Source organism: Dendrobates tinctorius, unplaced genomic scaffold, assembly GCF_039654945.1.
Source record: "Dendrobates tinctorius isolate UK_male_01 unplaced genomic scaffold, ASM3965494v1 ptg000158l, whole genome shotgun sequence".
Taxonomy (NCBI): Eukaryota; Metazoa; Chordata; class Amphibia; order Anura; family Dendrobatidae; genus Dendrobates; species Dendrobates tinctorius.
In genome coordinates, this window is record NW_027361825.1 from 41,554,139 (window position 1) to 41,571,919 (window position 17,781).

General features: G+C 42.2%; 1 protein-coding gene across 3 annotated transcripts in view; it reads right to left on the reverse strand.

Moving 5' to 3' along the window:
- Positions 1-6,348: 6,348 nt before the first annotated feature.
- Positions 6,349-17,781, reverse strand: part of PPP1R37 (protein phosphatase 1 regulatory subunit 37) — a 59,112-nt gene continuing 47,679 nt past the window's right edge. For all 3 annotated transcript variants that reach the window (XM_073549364.1, XM_073549365.1, XM_073549366.1), the window contains 4 exons: positions 17,309-17,475; positions 13,857-14,427; positions 11,370-11,465; positions 6,349-11,282 (listed from right to left, as the gene is read on the reverse strand). In XM_073549364.1, coding sequence (XP_073405465.1) covers positions 11,371-11,465; positions 13,857-14,427; positions 17,309-17,475 — 833 coding nt within the window. In that variant the 3' untranslated portion in view covers positions 6,349-11,282; position 11,370. The remainder of the gene's footprint in view (positions 11,283-11,369; positions 11,466-13,856; positions 14,428-17,308; positions 17,476-17,781) is intronic.

Here is a 17,781-nt window from a genome sequence, read left to right on the forward strand (position 1 = left end):
TCAGCTGGTCCTCGGTTGTGCCATTGGCTCTTATTCCTTCTGCTGCCCCTCCGGGTGCCAGCACTGTCAGCTGGTCCTCGCTATTTCCATTTGCTCTTGCAGCTTATGCTACCCCTCCGGGTTCCAGCACCGTCAGCTGGTTCTCGTCAGAGCCTTTGGCCTAGGTGCCTCCATCTCGGTATCCGAGTTCCGGCAACGTCTGCTGGTCCTTGGTAGTGCTTTGTAGCACAGGTACCTCCTGCTTAGTAACCGGGTTCCAGCACCGTCAGCTGGTCCTCGGTAGTGCCATTGGCTCTTGTTCCTTCTGCTGCCCCTCCGGGTGCCAGTACCGTCAGCTGGTTCAAGAGGACAAAGAACAGGAAGACAACCACCAAGATGCAGAACAACAAGAGAGAGAAGACAAAGAAGCATAAAAAAAACAAAGCAGAAGAACATTAAGCATAAGACTAATACTCTGAGCAAATGATATTATCTTATTTATAAGCAGAAGAAGACTAAGCAGTGTATGGGGGTGAGTCCGTTCCTCCTCGTGGTGCCCCTGGAAAAGGCCTGCTTCTGCAGGCCAAACTGAACGCGGACAAATCCTGTTGTAAATCTTTTGTGACAGGCAGAACGGAAGGTGTAAACTTCTAACTTTTCTAGATAACAACTACAGGAATGCCTGACACAAACAAGAATATGATGAAGAAGAATAGGAAGAAGATGAAGAAGCTGAATATGTAGAATAATAATTGTTGAATAAGAAGAATATGAAGAATGTAAGAAAAGGAAGAAGAAGAAGAAGAAGAAGAAGAAGAAGAAGAAGAAGAAGAAGAAGAAGAAGAAGAAGAAGAAGAAGAAGAAGAAGAAGAAGAAGAAGAAGAAGAAGAAGAAGAAGAAGAAGAAGAAGAAGAAGAAGAATGTAAAAAAAGGAAGTAGAAGAAGAAGAAGAAGAATGTAAAAAAAGGAATAAGAAGAAGAATGTAAAAAAAGGAAGTAGAAGAAGAAGAAGAAGAATGTAAAAAAAGGAAGTAGAAGAAGAAGACATACATGTCTGGCAAAATATAAATGAGGCTAACATAGTCAATATCTTTGTAACTCCTAACATCTTTAAAAAAAAAAGTTTAATTCCTGCTATTCCATTTGATTGGGCTAAACCTCTATGGCTTTAATGTCTCCTCCACCTCCCACAATACATTCTACATTATTCTTAGTTGTTTTTCTTCATGTAGAATTAACCTACAAGGAAAGAAAGGGTTTTTTTTAATTCCGATATTTTGGCCCCATTGACTTGCATTGGTTCCCGGTATCGGAATCGGCGATACCGATACTTTTTTTTAAGATCGGCCGATCCATTCCGATCCGATATTTTCAAGTATCGGCTGGTATCGCTCAACTCTAATTGTTAGGTGTCATCTTGGTGTCATGATGTCAAGAAGTGACCAGCCGGATGAGGAGGAGAACTGATTAATAACAATTCTAACTGAACCCCGAAATGTATTGGCGGATTCATGGATCAAACACCTCTTGTGAATTATGCCATTAATCTCCTTGTTAGAGAACAACAAGTTGTGCAAAAAGTACTGAAACATTTGTACAGATGGACATGTACACTCAGAAGCTTAGCGATGTGACATTAAGTTCACCTGAAAAGGTTACAGGGAATTTTAGGTTCACCCTGAAATTTCATCTGAAAGACAAATATCCCTAACTTATTATGAGTAGAGTATAATGACCCTTCCTGAAATAATTCTGTGGCTACATTTTATAAATGAAGTTGTGCATTGCAAGGATTAATGTGCCCCCCACTGTGAGATTATCGGGGTATTTCTTGTCACCTTGGAGCTTTGTGCTCATGGTATTAGAGGCACTTATACTCCTGCTAGATTTAATGATTCACAATAGCAGCATAATGCAGACATTGCTGTAACATTACAGCACAGAGTTGTAGAGTCAATAAAAAAAGGTCAAAGTCCTGAAAATTTATGTGCATGATGAGTAAACCGCCATAGTTGGCTGTAGAAAATATTGCTCTCTCCTTAAAGGGTATCTCCATCTTTTATTATAGACCAGTGGTTCCCAAACTTCTGTCCTCACAGACCCCAACAGGTCATGTTTTCAGGATTTCCATAGTGTTACACATGTGAGAGAATTCCTGATGCCTTGATGATACTTCAAATCACCTGTGAAATGCTAAGGAAATCCTGAAAACATGACCTGTTTGGGTCCGTGAGGACTGGAGTTTGGGAACCACTGTTATAGACTGTGTAAGTCCATATTATTCTGTGCTGATTAATACATCTATAAAATACCAAGTCCAATGCAAGACCTTCAACTTAAAATATAATGTTCTGACTCCCAATAGTCACCACTAGGGGGAGCTCACTGCATTCTGTGTTATTATTGAGTCTGAAGCTTCCTCTAGTGGTAAATGAAGGTAGGTCTATGCAGGGGATTTGGAACACAGAATCAGAGAAGAAAAAAAATCAAAACTCCAAAACCGATAAAGAAATTATTAAGCACAAAACTTAACTAATTTAAATACAAGAGAAACTGCCCAAATTTATGATACTTCAGGGATATTTTCTCAAGTGGCAGGGTGCTAGAAATGCATGGCGATGGGAAGTGGCTGTAAATCACCAACTGCGACACTACAAATTCATGGTCTAGTATAAAATCCCCATCCGTAGTAGCAATAATCCTTACTAGGAGCCCAATATAGCGTCAAAAAGCACAGACCTGATGACTCCCTGACATGTTCTTATGTTTTTAACATTTTTCCATTTTAAGTTTTTCTAATAAAGGCTATGTCCACGGAGTTTTGTTTAAGAAGATTTTGGAGCAGAATGCCTCTAAATCTTCTTCAGACTCAAAATTTCTCAACAACATGGAGGTTTTGCTCTATTTCTTCTCCGTAAACCCTGCAAAAAGTTTGTGCGCATAACAGTGATTTGAAGTGGATCCCTCCTATGCAGTCAAAGGAACCACATAACGTGGACCTACAGAGGATTAAGGGGAGTCCTTCCTGGAGTCCCAAAACCTCGTGGTAGTTTTTTTTTTCGTGCTTGACGCCGCAATGCTCGATGATCGCTGACCTTCAAATGTACATTTAGGGCCAGATAACTGCACTGAAAACGTAAGGTTTTTGAACTCCTGTAAAAAAAAAAAAAACAACAACAACTCAGTGTGACCATACCCTAAGCATTGGGCATGTTCAGCCATAACTGCTGAACCGCGACAGTGTCAGTATCCGAGGCGCTGTGCAGTACACAAGAACATTAAAAATCTTGACAACGGACAGGATTTTTTATAACAAGTACGGTAAATTGCAAAGTTGCTTGTTTTTACCAGCACTTTGCAATTTTTGTTTTCCTATAAGAACATGAGAATAACTATTAGGCCGCAGGCACATTAGACATCTATATACTTTAGTGCTGGAACCTCGCAGGGCTTAAACACATCCAGTATGACATTGTACATGACCTCGTATCACATGAGTACGGATGAATAAGAGCCGATGTGCGTGAGACTAGGACAAAGTCTACACTAGTGTACCAGCACAAAGCACAAGAAAAAAAAAAAGATTCGAGATCAAAAGTTTAAAGAGAATTTTTCAACGGGATTCCACCCCCCAAACATTTTATATGTACATATAACGTACGCTAGACAAGTCCAGCAATACCTTTACACAGTCGATCTGTTCCTCCGTTGCTGAGAACTCAGTGCTTGAATGGAAATTCAAATTAGGCTGAAGTGCTATGGTAGATCTAAAGCCTCTGTCACTGCAGCTCTATTCCCCCGACTCCTTCTGCTTGACTGACAGCCTATATGCTGTGTGACTTCAGGAAAAGGAGCCGCCGGTCAAACAGAAGACAACATTTGGACTTCTCTTTAAAAAAGAAAATATCGCCAGGTCAAACATGACCAGTTTTTGTTGATTTTATTCCCACTGTGCCTGAGTCTCCTGATTACTGTTGTATTTAAATCCACCATATGGCTCCAGAAATACGGTCTTTTTTATTTATTGATAACTATTATGGTCTTTACAAGGGGGCGTACCTCACAGGATCCTCTGGGGCGTGTCTTTAGGCTGCTCTGCATTAATTACCCTGTGAGCCACACCCTCTTGGTAAAGACTATAAAAATTAGCAGTAAATAAAAAAGGTCCATATCTTTTGAATCATAGATTTACAAAAGGTGGAATACTAAGGGGACCCGTGGGAATAAAATAAATGCGACAGGTCTTCCTTAAGGCCACATTCACACATCTATGTGTGCAAATCCGAGAGAAATTGAACTTTTTTTTTTTCCCCACAGGTGTCATCTTAGTTACATCTTTTTTTTCCCACTGAAGCGGGTAGACTGTCTGAACTTTGAATGAATCAGTTAGAACTGGTGGAACTCTGATGTATAAAGTTTGTCTTCAGTATGTCATCCATGATTCCCCCCCCCAATAGCCTTTAATGTCCGACTCTGATCTGCAAAACAGAGAATAGGATCTGCTCTAAGAATCGCATCTGATTTTTTAAAACTAAACAGCATGGCTCACTAAAACTATGGGTCAGTGAGCGGAGAAAAAATATTTCGGGATGTTGGCTCTCCTCAGTGCAAAGTAAGAGAACTTGTCTGTATGGCAACTCTAGGATGTGAACTCTAGATGGCACTAGAGGTTAAGTCCTCTTCCTTTGAAGAGGCTATGTGCATGTTTAATTTCCCAGAGGAGCATTGTATGGCCTATAAATCTCCTTACACTGGCATGTCGCTCTCCACAAGGATAGATGTTACCCCTTAGGCTCATCAGAGGTCTCTCATACAGCCAAATCAGATCTCTCACTTTGGACTAAGGAGGGGCAAAACCCTGAAACACATTTTTAGGATTGCTAATTCCAATAGGTGGTGCTAGAATTCAGGTCTTCCTCTCAGAAGCGGCAATTTGCATATTTAATTTCCCAGAAGAGCACTGCATGGCCTATAAGTCTCCTTAGACTAGCATGTCACTCTCCACAAGGAGAGATGATACCCCTGATAATAAAAAGGATGTGTCACACTCACGTGTGGATGTGTCCTATGAAAAATGAGCTGCATCTTCCACCAATGTTTGCACGCGACATGGGTATATGCAGCGTCAGATAGGGCCGTGTGATTGATGAAGTGAGAGTGGCCCTTTAAGCCTCCCCATAAACAAGGCAACCAAGCTGCAAGCAATAGCTGTATCCTAATGAAGTCGAGGTAAACTGCAACAAAGCAGCTACCCTTAATGAAATAACATACGAGGTAAGAATTAGCCAAGAGCTCTCAGTACTGCAGCTTCATTAGATCTCATTGATTAAAGCTAGATCTCAGCGAAGACCTAATCACCTGAAAACAAAAGGCAGTAGTCCCTGCTCCATGGAGCAGATGCTGGATTGACACGCTCCACGGTGACCCTCCGATGCTGCTGTATGCTGGTCACAAGACAACAGGGACTATTTCCCACGGGTTTCCTGCCTCCAGTAAATTACCAGGCTGCTTAAATCACTATGGCTAGGTGCACATTGCGTTAGGAGCATCCGTTTAACAGATCCGTTTAACGGATGCGTTAACGCAGATGTCATTTTTTACATCTTTGTGCACCTAGCGCTAACACATGGTAGCATTTTGTTACCATGCGCCATCATGCGTTAGCCATACAGGTCTATGCACAGCGAATGCATCCGTTCACTGTGCGCGAGACCTAACGCACCCTAGAACGCTGCAGACCGCGTTCGAGGGTGCGTCACAAAGTAGCGCATCATCGCTAATGCTTCCATGTGCCACTGCAAGAAATATACGCTATAACAAAAAAAAAAAAGATTTCAGTCTTACATCGGAATTCTGGCCAAGACTGATGAATCGGCCCCATTGAACTAGTGGGCCGATAAAAGTAGGCCATAGACAAAATGAACATTTCAACGAAAATGTATCCCACCAGTCAGCGGCAGTCCTCTATCTATGGAACATCAATCCCATCAGTCAATGTTGGACACGTGACTTGAGGACAGGGGTGAGCGACCACACGGATAAGCAGACCACCTTCTGCAGGGATAAGCATGTATCCGGTGCATGTGTCCCATTTAACTTGGGTAGAGCACACGGCCACGTGGATTTAAAAGTTTATGTGCTTACACACAACTTCTTTAAAGAATCATTCAGGTATCCAATTTCAGATTGATGCTTCCATATATAGATGGCTCCCATTGACTTTAATGAGTTCTGTATATAGGCTAATGCAGTGAGCTCCCTCTAGTGGTGGCAGATAACAGACAATATCACATCAACCAAGTAATGGAAAAAGCTGAAGACCTGGGGTGACAATCCAGCTCTGGGATAGAATAGAGAAGCAATGAGACATATAAGAAATCAGTTTATTTGACAATAGGAGGAAAACCCTTCTAAAACACAGCATGTAATTGTAGGGTGTATATAAGGGGTGACCACATAGGTAAGAAGAGGTGTGCAAAGCAACATGTGTTCAGATAATGGGGGTGGGCTGTATTGCACATCATTTTTGGTTTGCATTACTCATATCGCACCTTTAAGGATCATTTTATTTAGCATTTCCAATGTCGGCTAGTAAAAGGAGATGGTTAAAAACAGACGAATGTGTGCTTTCTTTAATAGAGTCGTACACACAGGCTTTGCATAAATATTGATTCTTTACAATAAATTAGGAATAAAATTACTAGTGTAAACATGCCGGCTTCTTTCATGTACCGGACCATTACACTGGATGGAAGCCGCCATTGTCAGTCCATGCTTGGGTGGATGGAGCCTGTACAGGGTCTAGTACAGAGTAATGGTAGAGAAGACGGGGCGGGAGGCTTAGGAACAGTGCAAGGAAATAACGGCTTCCACCAAACGCAGGCAACGCCGATTCCTTGAGGATTCACTTCTGGCAGCAGAGGACTGATTTTTTTTTTTTTTTTTTTTTACAAAATAAACTTAAAATATCTACATCCAGAAAAATGGATAGAAAGCAGACATGGTCAATGGTAAGGAACAGCTGCTTAAAAGAATATTTTACCTTAAATGTACCCAACAAGTAATATGGATTGTGCAGCAATAGCCCCCATTACACTGACATTTCCCAGGGTCCTAATGTGGCTGCATCCATTCTCCCATCTTTGCAAAAATAGGACTCACATTCCAGCAGGGGCGATAAACTTCCAATCAGAAACCTATCCCAAAAATGAAAGGTTTTCAGTACTGGGATCCTTTCTTCAGTTCGAAGAGATGGCTCTTTGTGTATCCAGCCTTAAAAAGAGGTTCTTGCCGATTGGTGGGAGGCCGAATACCGGGACCCCAACTGATGTCTATCAGCCCTCTCTGAATGGAGTGCACAACTCTACTCCATTAACGCTCTACAGAAATGCCCAAAACACCCGAGCACTGTAATCTGCCATCAACGGCAATCCCATAGAGCAGGGAAGTGCACGCCTAGCCACCACTCTACTCACACAGGGCTGTGCGGAGTCCCGTCCTTGGCATCCGCCAGGATCCTTGTGATCACAACCCCACTAATCAGATAGGTGACAACCCTTTAAAAGGGCAGGTACAAGATTAGAAAAAACAATAAAATGGGATGTTTGCTTTCAGAAAACAGCTGTTCTTGGGTTGTGACTGGTATTGCAGATCATCCCCAACTTAAAGGGTTACTCCCATCTTCATGGATGTAAAAAAAAACAAAAAAAAACCAAGCATAGCTGACTGTACACAAGCACTTTTGCAATTTAGGGCTTATTACAATTTGTAGATGTTTGTAAGATATTGACACTTGTTTACAGCTTGTTGCCTGGGAGACCGACCAACGCTGCTGTGGAGCTTATAACCAATATACTGTAGCTGGCTGGAGTTAAGCGGGATGGCGCAATCCAACGATCCTGGCCAGTTGCCAAACAGTACTTACAAGGTCATTAGGAAAGAGCTTGTAAGCACAGAGCATGTTCTACTGCATAGCAGCAGTGGTCAATTTCCACCTCCAAAAATCAAAAGTATAAATATCTCAAGAATGACTGAAAACTTTAATGAGTACATTCCAAAATTGCTTGTACTTAATAGAATAACCCTTTACTGGAGATGAATTACAATGCCAGACACAAGTGGCGTTGCTTCTTAAACATCTATATTCCCATAAACTTATCTCTTCACAGGATAAGTAATAAATGTATAAATTGTAGGGAAACCCACCCGAGAATGGAGGGTCCCAATGTCACCTGCATAAATGGAATGGTAATAAGCACGTGTCCTTTCCCTGTCTATAAGGAGGTGGTCGCACATGCTCACTACACAGGGGCAAGAGTGGGCCTTCCATCCTTGATGGGGGTGAGGGGGCTTAGACACTGGATCATATATTTATCATCTATTCGGACGATAGGACATGAATGTAGGTTACAGACAAACCCTATAAGTAGCACTGCTGCATTTCAGGACTCTAGGACAAGTGACGACATCGGTGGGAGCAGTAATAGATGCCATATTAGAGAGCACACAGCTTTTTGATACGAGTGTCTGATATTTTCTCTTTATCCTGTGCAGGTCATGGATCTGTACCCATCATCTACAATAAATGCAATCTGCATAATAATAATGTTCTCCGCCAATGCCAGACAAAAAAAAAATCTGCACGATTTCAAACACAAACATGTATTGTGCCAACAGAAGTCTAAGGACGTACAGTATGTGACATCACGATGATACACTGCAGGGGCAGCTTCTCAGGCAAACCATCATGGGGTGTAGCCGACGTCTGCAGACATGATGGGGTAAAACAGGACAACCCGCATGGAGGAGAACTGCATTCTTCATCTTACCTGGCCGGCAGTGGAATAAGTAGGGATACATTGGGGTGGACAGCCATCTACGGGCTCCGGAACATTTACGAGGCTGGTGTAACAGAGTGCAACACATCTAGAATAAAACCAGCGATCGAGGAGAAGAATTCAGCCCCGATATGTGGAATCACAGCGCAGAATCCAAATACTTCATAAAGAGCAATAAGCTGTTGGCTGCTAAACTGGCAAACGAGTCCATAGAACACGTGACACTTTAAGCCGCCGAGGACCATCAGATGAAACGTCGAAACGCTCAACATATTCCAGTGGTGGGAACACTTCTGAATATCCAAATATATTCACTTCTCTCTATTTATAAATGCTCCAGAGTTGGCATGCTGAGAGTTGGAGTTTAGCACCAATTTGGGACAGTCACAGGTTGGAGAACATAATAGCTGCTCTCCAAAATCTGACTTTTTTTTGTCACTGGCAGTATTACTTGAAGTTAACACAAAAAAAACCCAAACACGTCAAAATTAAAAAAAGCACCACTCCATTTTTTTGTATTTTATTTCATCACTGGAGTGGTATCACTAATGTAAGTTCCCTGCCTCTAGTATTATACTTGCCACATCTTCTGTTCCCGCTCCGTCATCTTGAGACCGCAACTCCCGAGTCACAGGTAAGGGACACAAGCTCTCAGTGTAAGGGATCTACTAGTCATCCGCCATCATCGGTCCGATCTTGGATCACAGCACATGGACTGAAAGCGCATCTCCTGAACAGAGAACGACAGTCTCATAGAAATATATGCAGCAGTCACGCTCGGGTCAGGAGACGCTTGGACAGTTCGGGCATTTGCGATCCAAGATCAGACCGATGATCGCAGAAGTCTATAAAGGCTTCTGGCTTGCATGGAGTCGCCAAAGAAGACACGGAGAGGTGACAATCGGTGCAATGCCAAGAACAGATGAATGCGGCGGCTGGTACGTATGAGACTAGGGGCAGGGAACTTACCACTAGAGTAGTATCATTAATATGACATAAAAAAAAGCCGGAGTGGTGCTTTAAACATATCCTGAAAAAATATTAGGAGCATGTCTGTGTCAACAGCTGCACATGATTTACAAGGATTTTTGCCTAAAACGCTAATTCTGTGTCCATCACTACTTAGGGAACTCCCATTTACTGGAATATTAAGAATGAGAAAAAGACAGTTACTTTGCTCAAAAGACAGTGTCACGTGCGGTCATAGGATGTGTCTGGTATTGCAGCCCAGTTCTACAGACTTGAATGGAACTGAGCTGCAAAGTAGACAAACGTGGTGCCGATATTTCAAAGAAAGCAACCATGTTTTTTATTTTCTAATTCTGCACACCACTTCAAGAGAACCATGAGGTTGAAGGTTTGTTTTTTTTGTTTTGAAGGTTTTTTTTTTTTTTTTTTTCAGGGAATGGGTCCAATTTGAACATGTAAAAAATCTAAGAAAAAAAAAAAAACAGGCTTACCACTCACCATAACAGGTTTCTGAAGTTTTTGCAGCCCTATGCAACTAGCTAAGTCTAAAAGAAAAAGGTGATCAAGACTGTACCAGGGATGGTGGCAAACAAGTAATACAAACATTCTACATTTGGTGGAGGATGGTGGTTATGGTCCATTGAAAGAGAGAATGTCGGAAAGAACATGCTTTGGGAGTCAGAAGTTAAACCAACCAGAACAGTGTAATGTAAAATACTAAAAAAAAAAAATCTCAAACGAATGGAATAAATAGGGAATTGGTTCTATCAGTCACAGATTCAGCCCTAGTAACAGCACATGCCTCGAAGCAGGCAGACCAGATATTCATTAGAGTTCGGAAGTTTCACCCCTATATCACCCTATAATGTCCCGGCCATAAAGAATGACTTTTTTTTTTAATACAGTCCGTCTGTTTAATTCCCTAGAGGCAATTGCTATTGTGCCATGAATAATGTAGTGAATTCTGTATCTGTTCGAGTAACTCAAGCAGTGGGATGTATATAAGGCTGACACCCCGAATATAATGTAGATAAATGGATGTTCCGCTGAGTGTGGGCAATCGTGAGGGTCAGTTTATTAGTCCGTAGCAGCCCTCATCTGCATATTTCCTCAGAACCATTAACAGTCCAGTGTTTTGTTTTTTTTTTCGGAAAGACCATTTATGTCCTTTTCTCCAGGAACCCGTAAAAAGTAACCTCGTCTCTGAAATGAGTCGATCTGGGGAACGACAGCTTGAAGCTTTGTGAGCTTTATATTTACTCTGTGCAAATTCCATTACCTGCAGGAACGGTAGGGTCTGCCCTTATTGCCATCATATCGGGTGGGGAAGCAAAAATTTAGGATCAGCTGAATGGTCTCAAAAGGGAACCCATTTATATGTGATCCTATAGGACCCCATTTCTTAAGGCGAGATGAATAGGGTGGAAGTGGAGGAGGGGTGTAAAAAGGATTTAGGGTATGAAGAAAAGGAAACCCAAAAAGCCAGAAGAATTGATCCTACAAAGAAAAAAAAACAAAACATTTACTCAGCACAAAGTGAAGACTTTACCAGAAAGGACTGCGAGTTGTGCCAGACATGGGTACCTTATAGTGTTATAACGTTCAGCGATGGGTCTGGTTCCGTGGAGGCTTCACGTAATAAATCCTCCAACTCTGTGTCACAATATGTCCCATGAGAATCTGTAAAAAAAAAAAAGTGCAGAAGGGAAGAAAAAGGAAACATTCAATCCAAAATGCCGACGGTAGCATCAGCTACTATTCAGTTTCCATATGCTAGTTGCGACAATACCTTTTGTGATGGCAGCATACCACTAATTTTCTTTTTTCTAGGATGCTCCATCAAGGGCTTTAATTGAGCCATGTCATAAATTTACAGATCAGAATTAAAGCTCTGACAATCAAGGAGTTGACCCAAGTGCCTCAATGTCTGGTTAACATCCACAGACCCACCAAAAGATTTATTGCTTCTTCCTTTGCAAGCTACATTGCCAATGCTTCTATTGGAGCTGGCAATCGCATGGTGCCTGCTCGAGATAGCAGAGCTGAGAACTTGTATGACCTCTAGTGTTTTTCAAAGAACTATCCCTTGCTTTTAAAATAAGGTCTCATACAACCAGATCACTAAAAAAAACAAAACCCACATAATTGGGAAAAACTAAGTTATGGTTCATTAGTAAGGCCTGTTTCATACTTCCGTTTTTTCAAATCCGTCAAAATCCGTTGTTTTCCGTAAAAAAACGGATCCGCCATTTTTTGCAGGATCCGTTTTTTTTGTCCCATAGACTTCCATTACGGTTACCGCGGATCCGTCAAAAAAACGGATCCGTTTTTAAAAAAACGGATCCGTTTGCATCAGTTTCCGTCAAAAAAACGGAAACGGATCCGTTTGGCGGACACAAAAACGGAAGTGTGAAACAGGCCTAAGATGTCAAAATTCAGTTACAAACCAGACAGGCCCAAATGCATCTGCACTAATCCAAGGTGCAGCGGACCCAAGTAAAATGGCAGCTGCACAGCTGCATAAATACCAAATGAAACAGCCAGCCTACAATCAGGGATTGACCGTGTGGTACACCAGTGCAGAAGAAATAATCCGCATGTGGCAGTGCTCACACAGCGAATGCAGGGCTTCTGGCTCACAACCTCTTATTAACACCATATAGGGGGGATGCCCAGTGCCAACTAGATTGCATCCCGTGTGAACAGAGGCAACAAGTTTGCAGAACCATTTGGGCCCATCTGCACCCTGGAAAAAATATAAAAAGTACACAAAAAACATATCAATATATGTAAGGTATTAGTTGATATTAAGGCCTTAATACAGAAGCTGACAAAGTGCGCCAAAGTTCCTTACACTTGTCAGTCCCTACTCTAACATGAAAACCTCAAAAAGAGGAAAAAAAATCCTCCAAAAAATTCAGTTACAAACCAGACAGGCCCAAATGCATCTGCACTAATCCAGGGTGCAGTGGACCCAGGGCTGGCTGTTTCATTTGGTATTTATGCACCTGTGCAGCTGCCATTTTACTTGGGTCCGCTGCACCCTGGATTAGTGCAGATGCATTTGGGCCTGTCTGGTTTGTAACTGAATTTTTTGGAGGATTTTTTTTCCTCTTTTTAAGATGTCAAAAAGCAAAAAAAAAAAAAAAGTAAAATAAAAAAATAAATAATCGGAAAAAAAATCCGTTTTGTGGATTTTGTGTAAAGAGGGTTTGAAGTTTTCTTATAATCATAGGTTTGTGCATTGGGGTGGGCCTGTGGGTAGGGTCTTCAGCTCTGAAACGTCCCCTCCGCTGCGGTGTCTTTATTGTCCTTTTGGTTTAAACTTTATACCAATGGCGTCCTGTGGATGGCACTTGCGCACATTGGTCTCCCGGCAGTCTTTAGGAAAATGGCACTGGTGGCGGCGCATGCTCAAAGACAGAGATTGCAATCTATTCGCCGCCATCATTTTACTGAAGACCGCCAGTAAGTAAATTTGCGTATGCGCCATTTTCCTGCAGACTGCCAGGAGATCAATATGTGCAAGAACCTCCTGCGGCTAGGATAGTGTTAGCAAAGTTTAAACCAAGAGGACGCTAAAGACAAGAACAGCGGATGGGCCGTGGCAGAGCCGTAGACCCTTCCCACAGTCCTGTCCTGACGCAGAAGCTATAATTATAAAACAAACATTAAATCTTGACCACACAAAATGGATTTCTTTGCCACTGCTATCTTTTTAGTCAGTATCACAGCGTAAATATGGCCACGTGTGTATTTTACGCAGCAAAATCATGCTGACAAATTCTTTTTAATAGAAATGAGTAAAGCTGTGTGTCAATTTTTAAAGCAACACGGGAGGGTCCTCAGGGGCGGTGCATCACACAGTGATTCACTTTTGTGTTCTTTAATGTGTCATGGCCCCAACACCCCCCCTCAGTCGCTGCAATTTATTTTACAGTGTGTACGATTCTTCCAGAAGAATTCCTCAATTGTATTTTCACATAACCGCTCTGTCCGCTTTGCTAAATATTCACATAGTAACAGCAGCTCTGAAATGCCCTAGAATGTAAGACCGCACCTGACACCCACCATTGTTATCACAGCATACTGGTGCCCTTCCAAATTCAGCCTCAAGTCCATTGGCAAGGGCAGGACTTCCTGACGTAGCGTCTCCTGTCACTGAAGATCCTTTATTCTCCTGAACTCCCTTTTCTCCATTCGCTGTACTTGGATTTTCCACCCTTGTGACCAAAAAGACTTTATGGCCTCTCCCTGGGCTAGACACGGCCACTGGAGCCGGGGGGCTCGGTACGGGCTGCTCAGCAGGCTTTTCTTCTTCCTCTTTAACCTCTTCCTCGTCCTCTGTATCAGAGTCAGAATCCTGACCAGGAGTTTCTGGGGCAGGGGTGACCTCTTTTGCCTCTTGGTTATCCGAATGAGGTTTGCTATTCTCATTGGCAGTATCCAAGTTCTCAGTAGCATGGCTGATCTCCTCTGGGGCAGTGCTCGTATCCTCCTCTTCAGCGGCGCTGGCAATCTCGGCCATTGATACTGAATGTTGGAGGCGTTCTTCTTTCTCTTTGGCTAAGACAAAGTTCCTCCTGCAACCATTCTGAATTTCTGTCAGCAAAGCCTTTTGTGTTTCAATAAAGCTCTTGACCTGAGAAAATGAGTGACATTGTCAGTAAAAGGCAATGGTACAGATGTACAACATATAGTAACAAAGCAGGGGCCCATTCACTTCTGCATTGGGAGCGACATCAAAGGCGCTCACCAATGTGGAAACGAGTTACCCCGGAACAACACTTTAAAATTGCATATGCCGTAGTTAAATCCATCACTCTGTAAATCCTTCCGAAAATCGATCAACACAGTTGTGCAAACATTTTGCGACTTTTGGCGTTTTTAGTACGATGTCAGCCTGCCCTGCTCAGTGTTTAAAAAGTCAGTGGAACTTGACCGGGAAGGAGCATGACCATATGTGCCCAACAAATTAATTCTAATTTACTACAGAAACATACTACAGTTTGCGACTTGCATACGCGCCTTTTGGTAATGTACAGCAGCTGAAAAATTGCGCAAAATCCACTAAGAGCTGTGCATTTCTTAATGAATTTGGCACAACTTACTGCAGCCTGTCGGGGGGGGGGGGGGTCAAAGTGCTTCTTTTATTACATCTAATTATGCAATTTGTCTCTTCAGAGAGGAAGAGGACTACAACTCTACTGCCGCCTATTGGAAGTAGCAATCCTAAAAGTCAATGTTGACCCTTTAACGCATAATTAGCATATTTCCCAGAGGAACATTGCGGCTTTAAGTCTCCTCATCTCGGCATGCTTAGCATGTCAATCTCCACAAGGAGAAATGATACTACTTTGATATCGGTCAGACGCCTCTCTCACAGCCAAACCAGATCTCACACTTTGCACTGACGAGGGACAGTACCCCGAAACACAGTGTCTGCAAATTGAGATTCTGGCTTGGCTTTTATCCTATGTAACAAGGCTCGTTAAAGGGTCGACATTGACTTTTAGGATTGCTACTTCCAATACGTGGCACTAGGGTTCTAGTCCTCTTTCTCTCTGAAGAGACAATTTGCATAATTTGCATATTTCCCAGAGGAGCATTGCGGCTTTAAGTCTCCTCATCTCGACATGCTTAGCATGTCATTCTCCGCAAGGAGAAATGATACTTTTATTACATCCTAACAGTAGTGTCACTTACCACTAGGATGTGAAAAAGGCACCTGCTGATTCTCCCTGGGATTGCCTTGCCAGGACTATCCCTCTCTCATTTAGGAAGGATTACGGGACTGACTTGGATAATTCCTTACTGGATACGGCCAAAAACAGCGGCAGCATATATGAAGTTGAACACAAACACATGACGGTATGAGTGATTTTTTTAAATTATTATTACCACCACTGGGCATGAATATTATGGAATAAAGTATTTTAAATGGTGTCTGTCACCCTAACCCTGAAATTGAACTATTTAGACATTTATATAAAGGAACTTGGCTCTTCTAAAAGTATTGGTACTGTAGATTTTAGTAAATTTGTTGTATAGAAGCACAGTTTTATTAGATATGCAATGAGAGGGTTTCGGCGAGTCAGGTTCTTGGTGCACCATCCCGCTCCAATTAACTACTTTCCGGTTCCCATACAGTGTTTGACAGAGCTCGCTTTGGAGCGAGACCAGATCTAAATCCCCAACCCTGCACACACTGACACAGTAAGGGCAGAGAGCACACACAGTGTCGGTGTGCGCAGATGCCATCTCCTGTGTGTAGCGGCCGCTCGCTTCATACAAGACACATGGGTGAGGGGATCCCTAGCAGCAACTGATCCTTTGTGCACAAGTCTTCTCAATACCAGTTCCATAGCAGGTAATGGTCAGTACATGTCTGAATATCACAAGATATCCAAGTTAACCTGCTTTTTAACTTTTTACCCACTGGTATATGGAGAAGTTATGAATTAGCCCCTATGGCTTATAATCCATAAGCATCTCATATTGTTTACATCTCTTCTCTGGGATTTTTGTCCCTCCTCCACTTTGTCATCATTGGTGGCTACTTAATATTGCCTTGTGCGAAACTTGGTATCAATAGCAACAACATTATTTGTGCTTACCAAGTTTTTCCCTTCACCTCTCCCCCCCCCCCCCTTTTCCCCCCTCCCCATGGTCTCCGTCCTGCCACCTTCTGTATTTGGAGACTATCATTAAGCCTGGTTTATCTCACAATTGATGCTTATTTTATATAATATATATATATTTTCTAACTGTGCACTTTATTAATTTATCAATTAGTTATTTTAACATTTATCAGAATTTCATATTTATGAAATTCACCTGCTGCTGCTTCCTTTTTTTTTTTGGAGGCCCTTTTGCCCGTTCTTATATTTTGTTGTTTAATAAAGCTATCCTTTTAATAACATTTTTCGTTTCCTATCACTTCTATCTACGTCGCACCTACTACAGTAAATTATGTTGATTATACAAGACACACAGCAGCTGATCACGGATGATTAGCGGTAGACGAGTGTGCACAATGTCTTTGTGTGCAAATTCATCTCCGTAGAAGCTGCTCGCTGCACACAAGATCACAGCATAGGCGGCCAACGATGATGAGATGGAGAGGAGAGTGGGCACGATGTCGGTGTGTTGCACGCTCTCATCTCTGTAGTGGTCGCTTGCTGCATACAGAATCACACAGCAGCAGGCGGCCGAAGCAAATAGAGCTAGAAAAGAGTGCGCACATCTTTCTCCTGTGAGTAGCGTCCACACGCTAACAGGCAGGGCCAAGTGTGTACACACTTGGAAAGTGTTGGACTTGCATACGTTTGGTCAACCAGTCAGGAGATCATAACTTTTCCTGATATATGTCTTTAAGTGCTATTTTTATAATGAACATTAGGTAAAACGACAAATCTACAGACAACACTTCAAAGCAATGTTTGCTTTTTATCCTTTAACTTATATATATATAAAAAAAAAAAAAAAAAAAAAAATGTAATTCATAGAGGAGCATCTCTTACAGCCTCTTTCTTGGGTTCTCTGTCCAAATCCATCCTGAGAAGAGATTGGTTGACACGAAGAGCCAACGATAGAGCCATCAAACCTCCTGTCTTGATCTCATTCTCCCTCAGATCAAGACGCAATAAACGAGGGGATTCGGCTACAAACTCGGCTACAGCCACCGCGCCTGGGAACACAGTAAGGTCCAGTAATGTTACCATTTCATTATCTGCAGAATTATTTTCAGGAATGCGATGACGTTCATGAACTGAAACTGTTCCAATAAAAAAATGCTTGGTTGTATTCTCAGCTCCCATAGCAGGGAATGGAGAGCTGACCCCGGTCCTGGGAAATAGATGGTGGTCCCAGAGGTGGGATCCCCATCTATTAGAAATTTTTTGGGATATCACTTGGAATTGGAGGTAGAGTTCAGAAAAACTAAGCTCTGAACTTGAGGAGATCATTTGCATATTCCCAGTGCCTTCTGGGATAA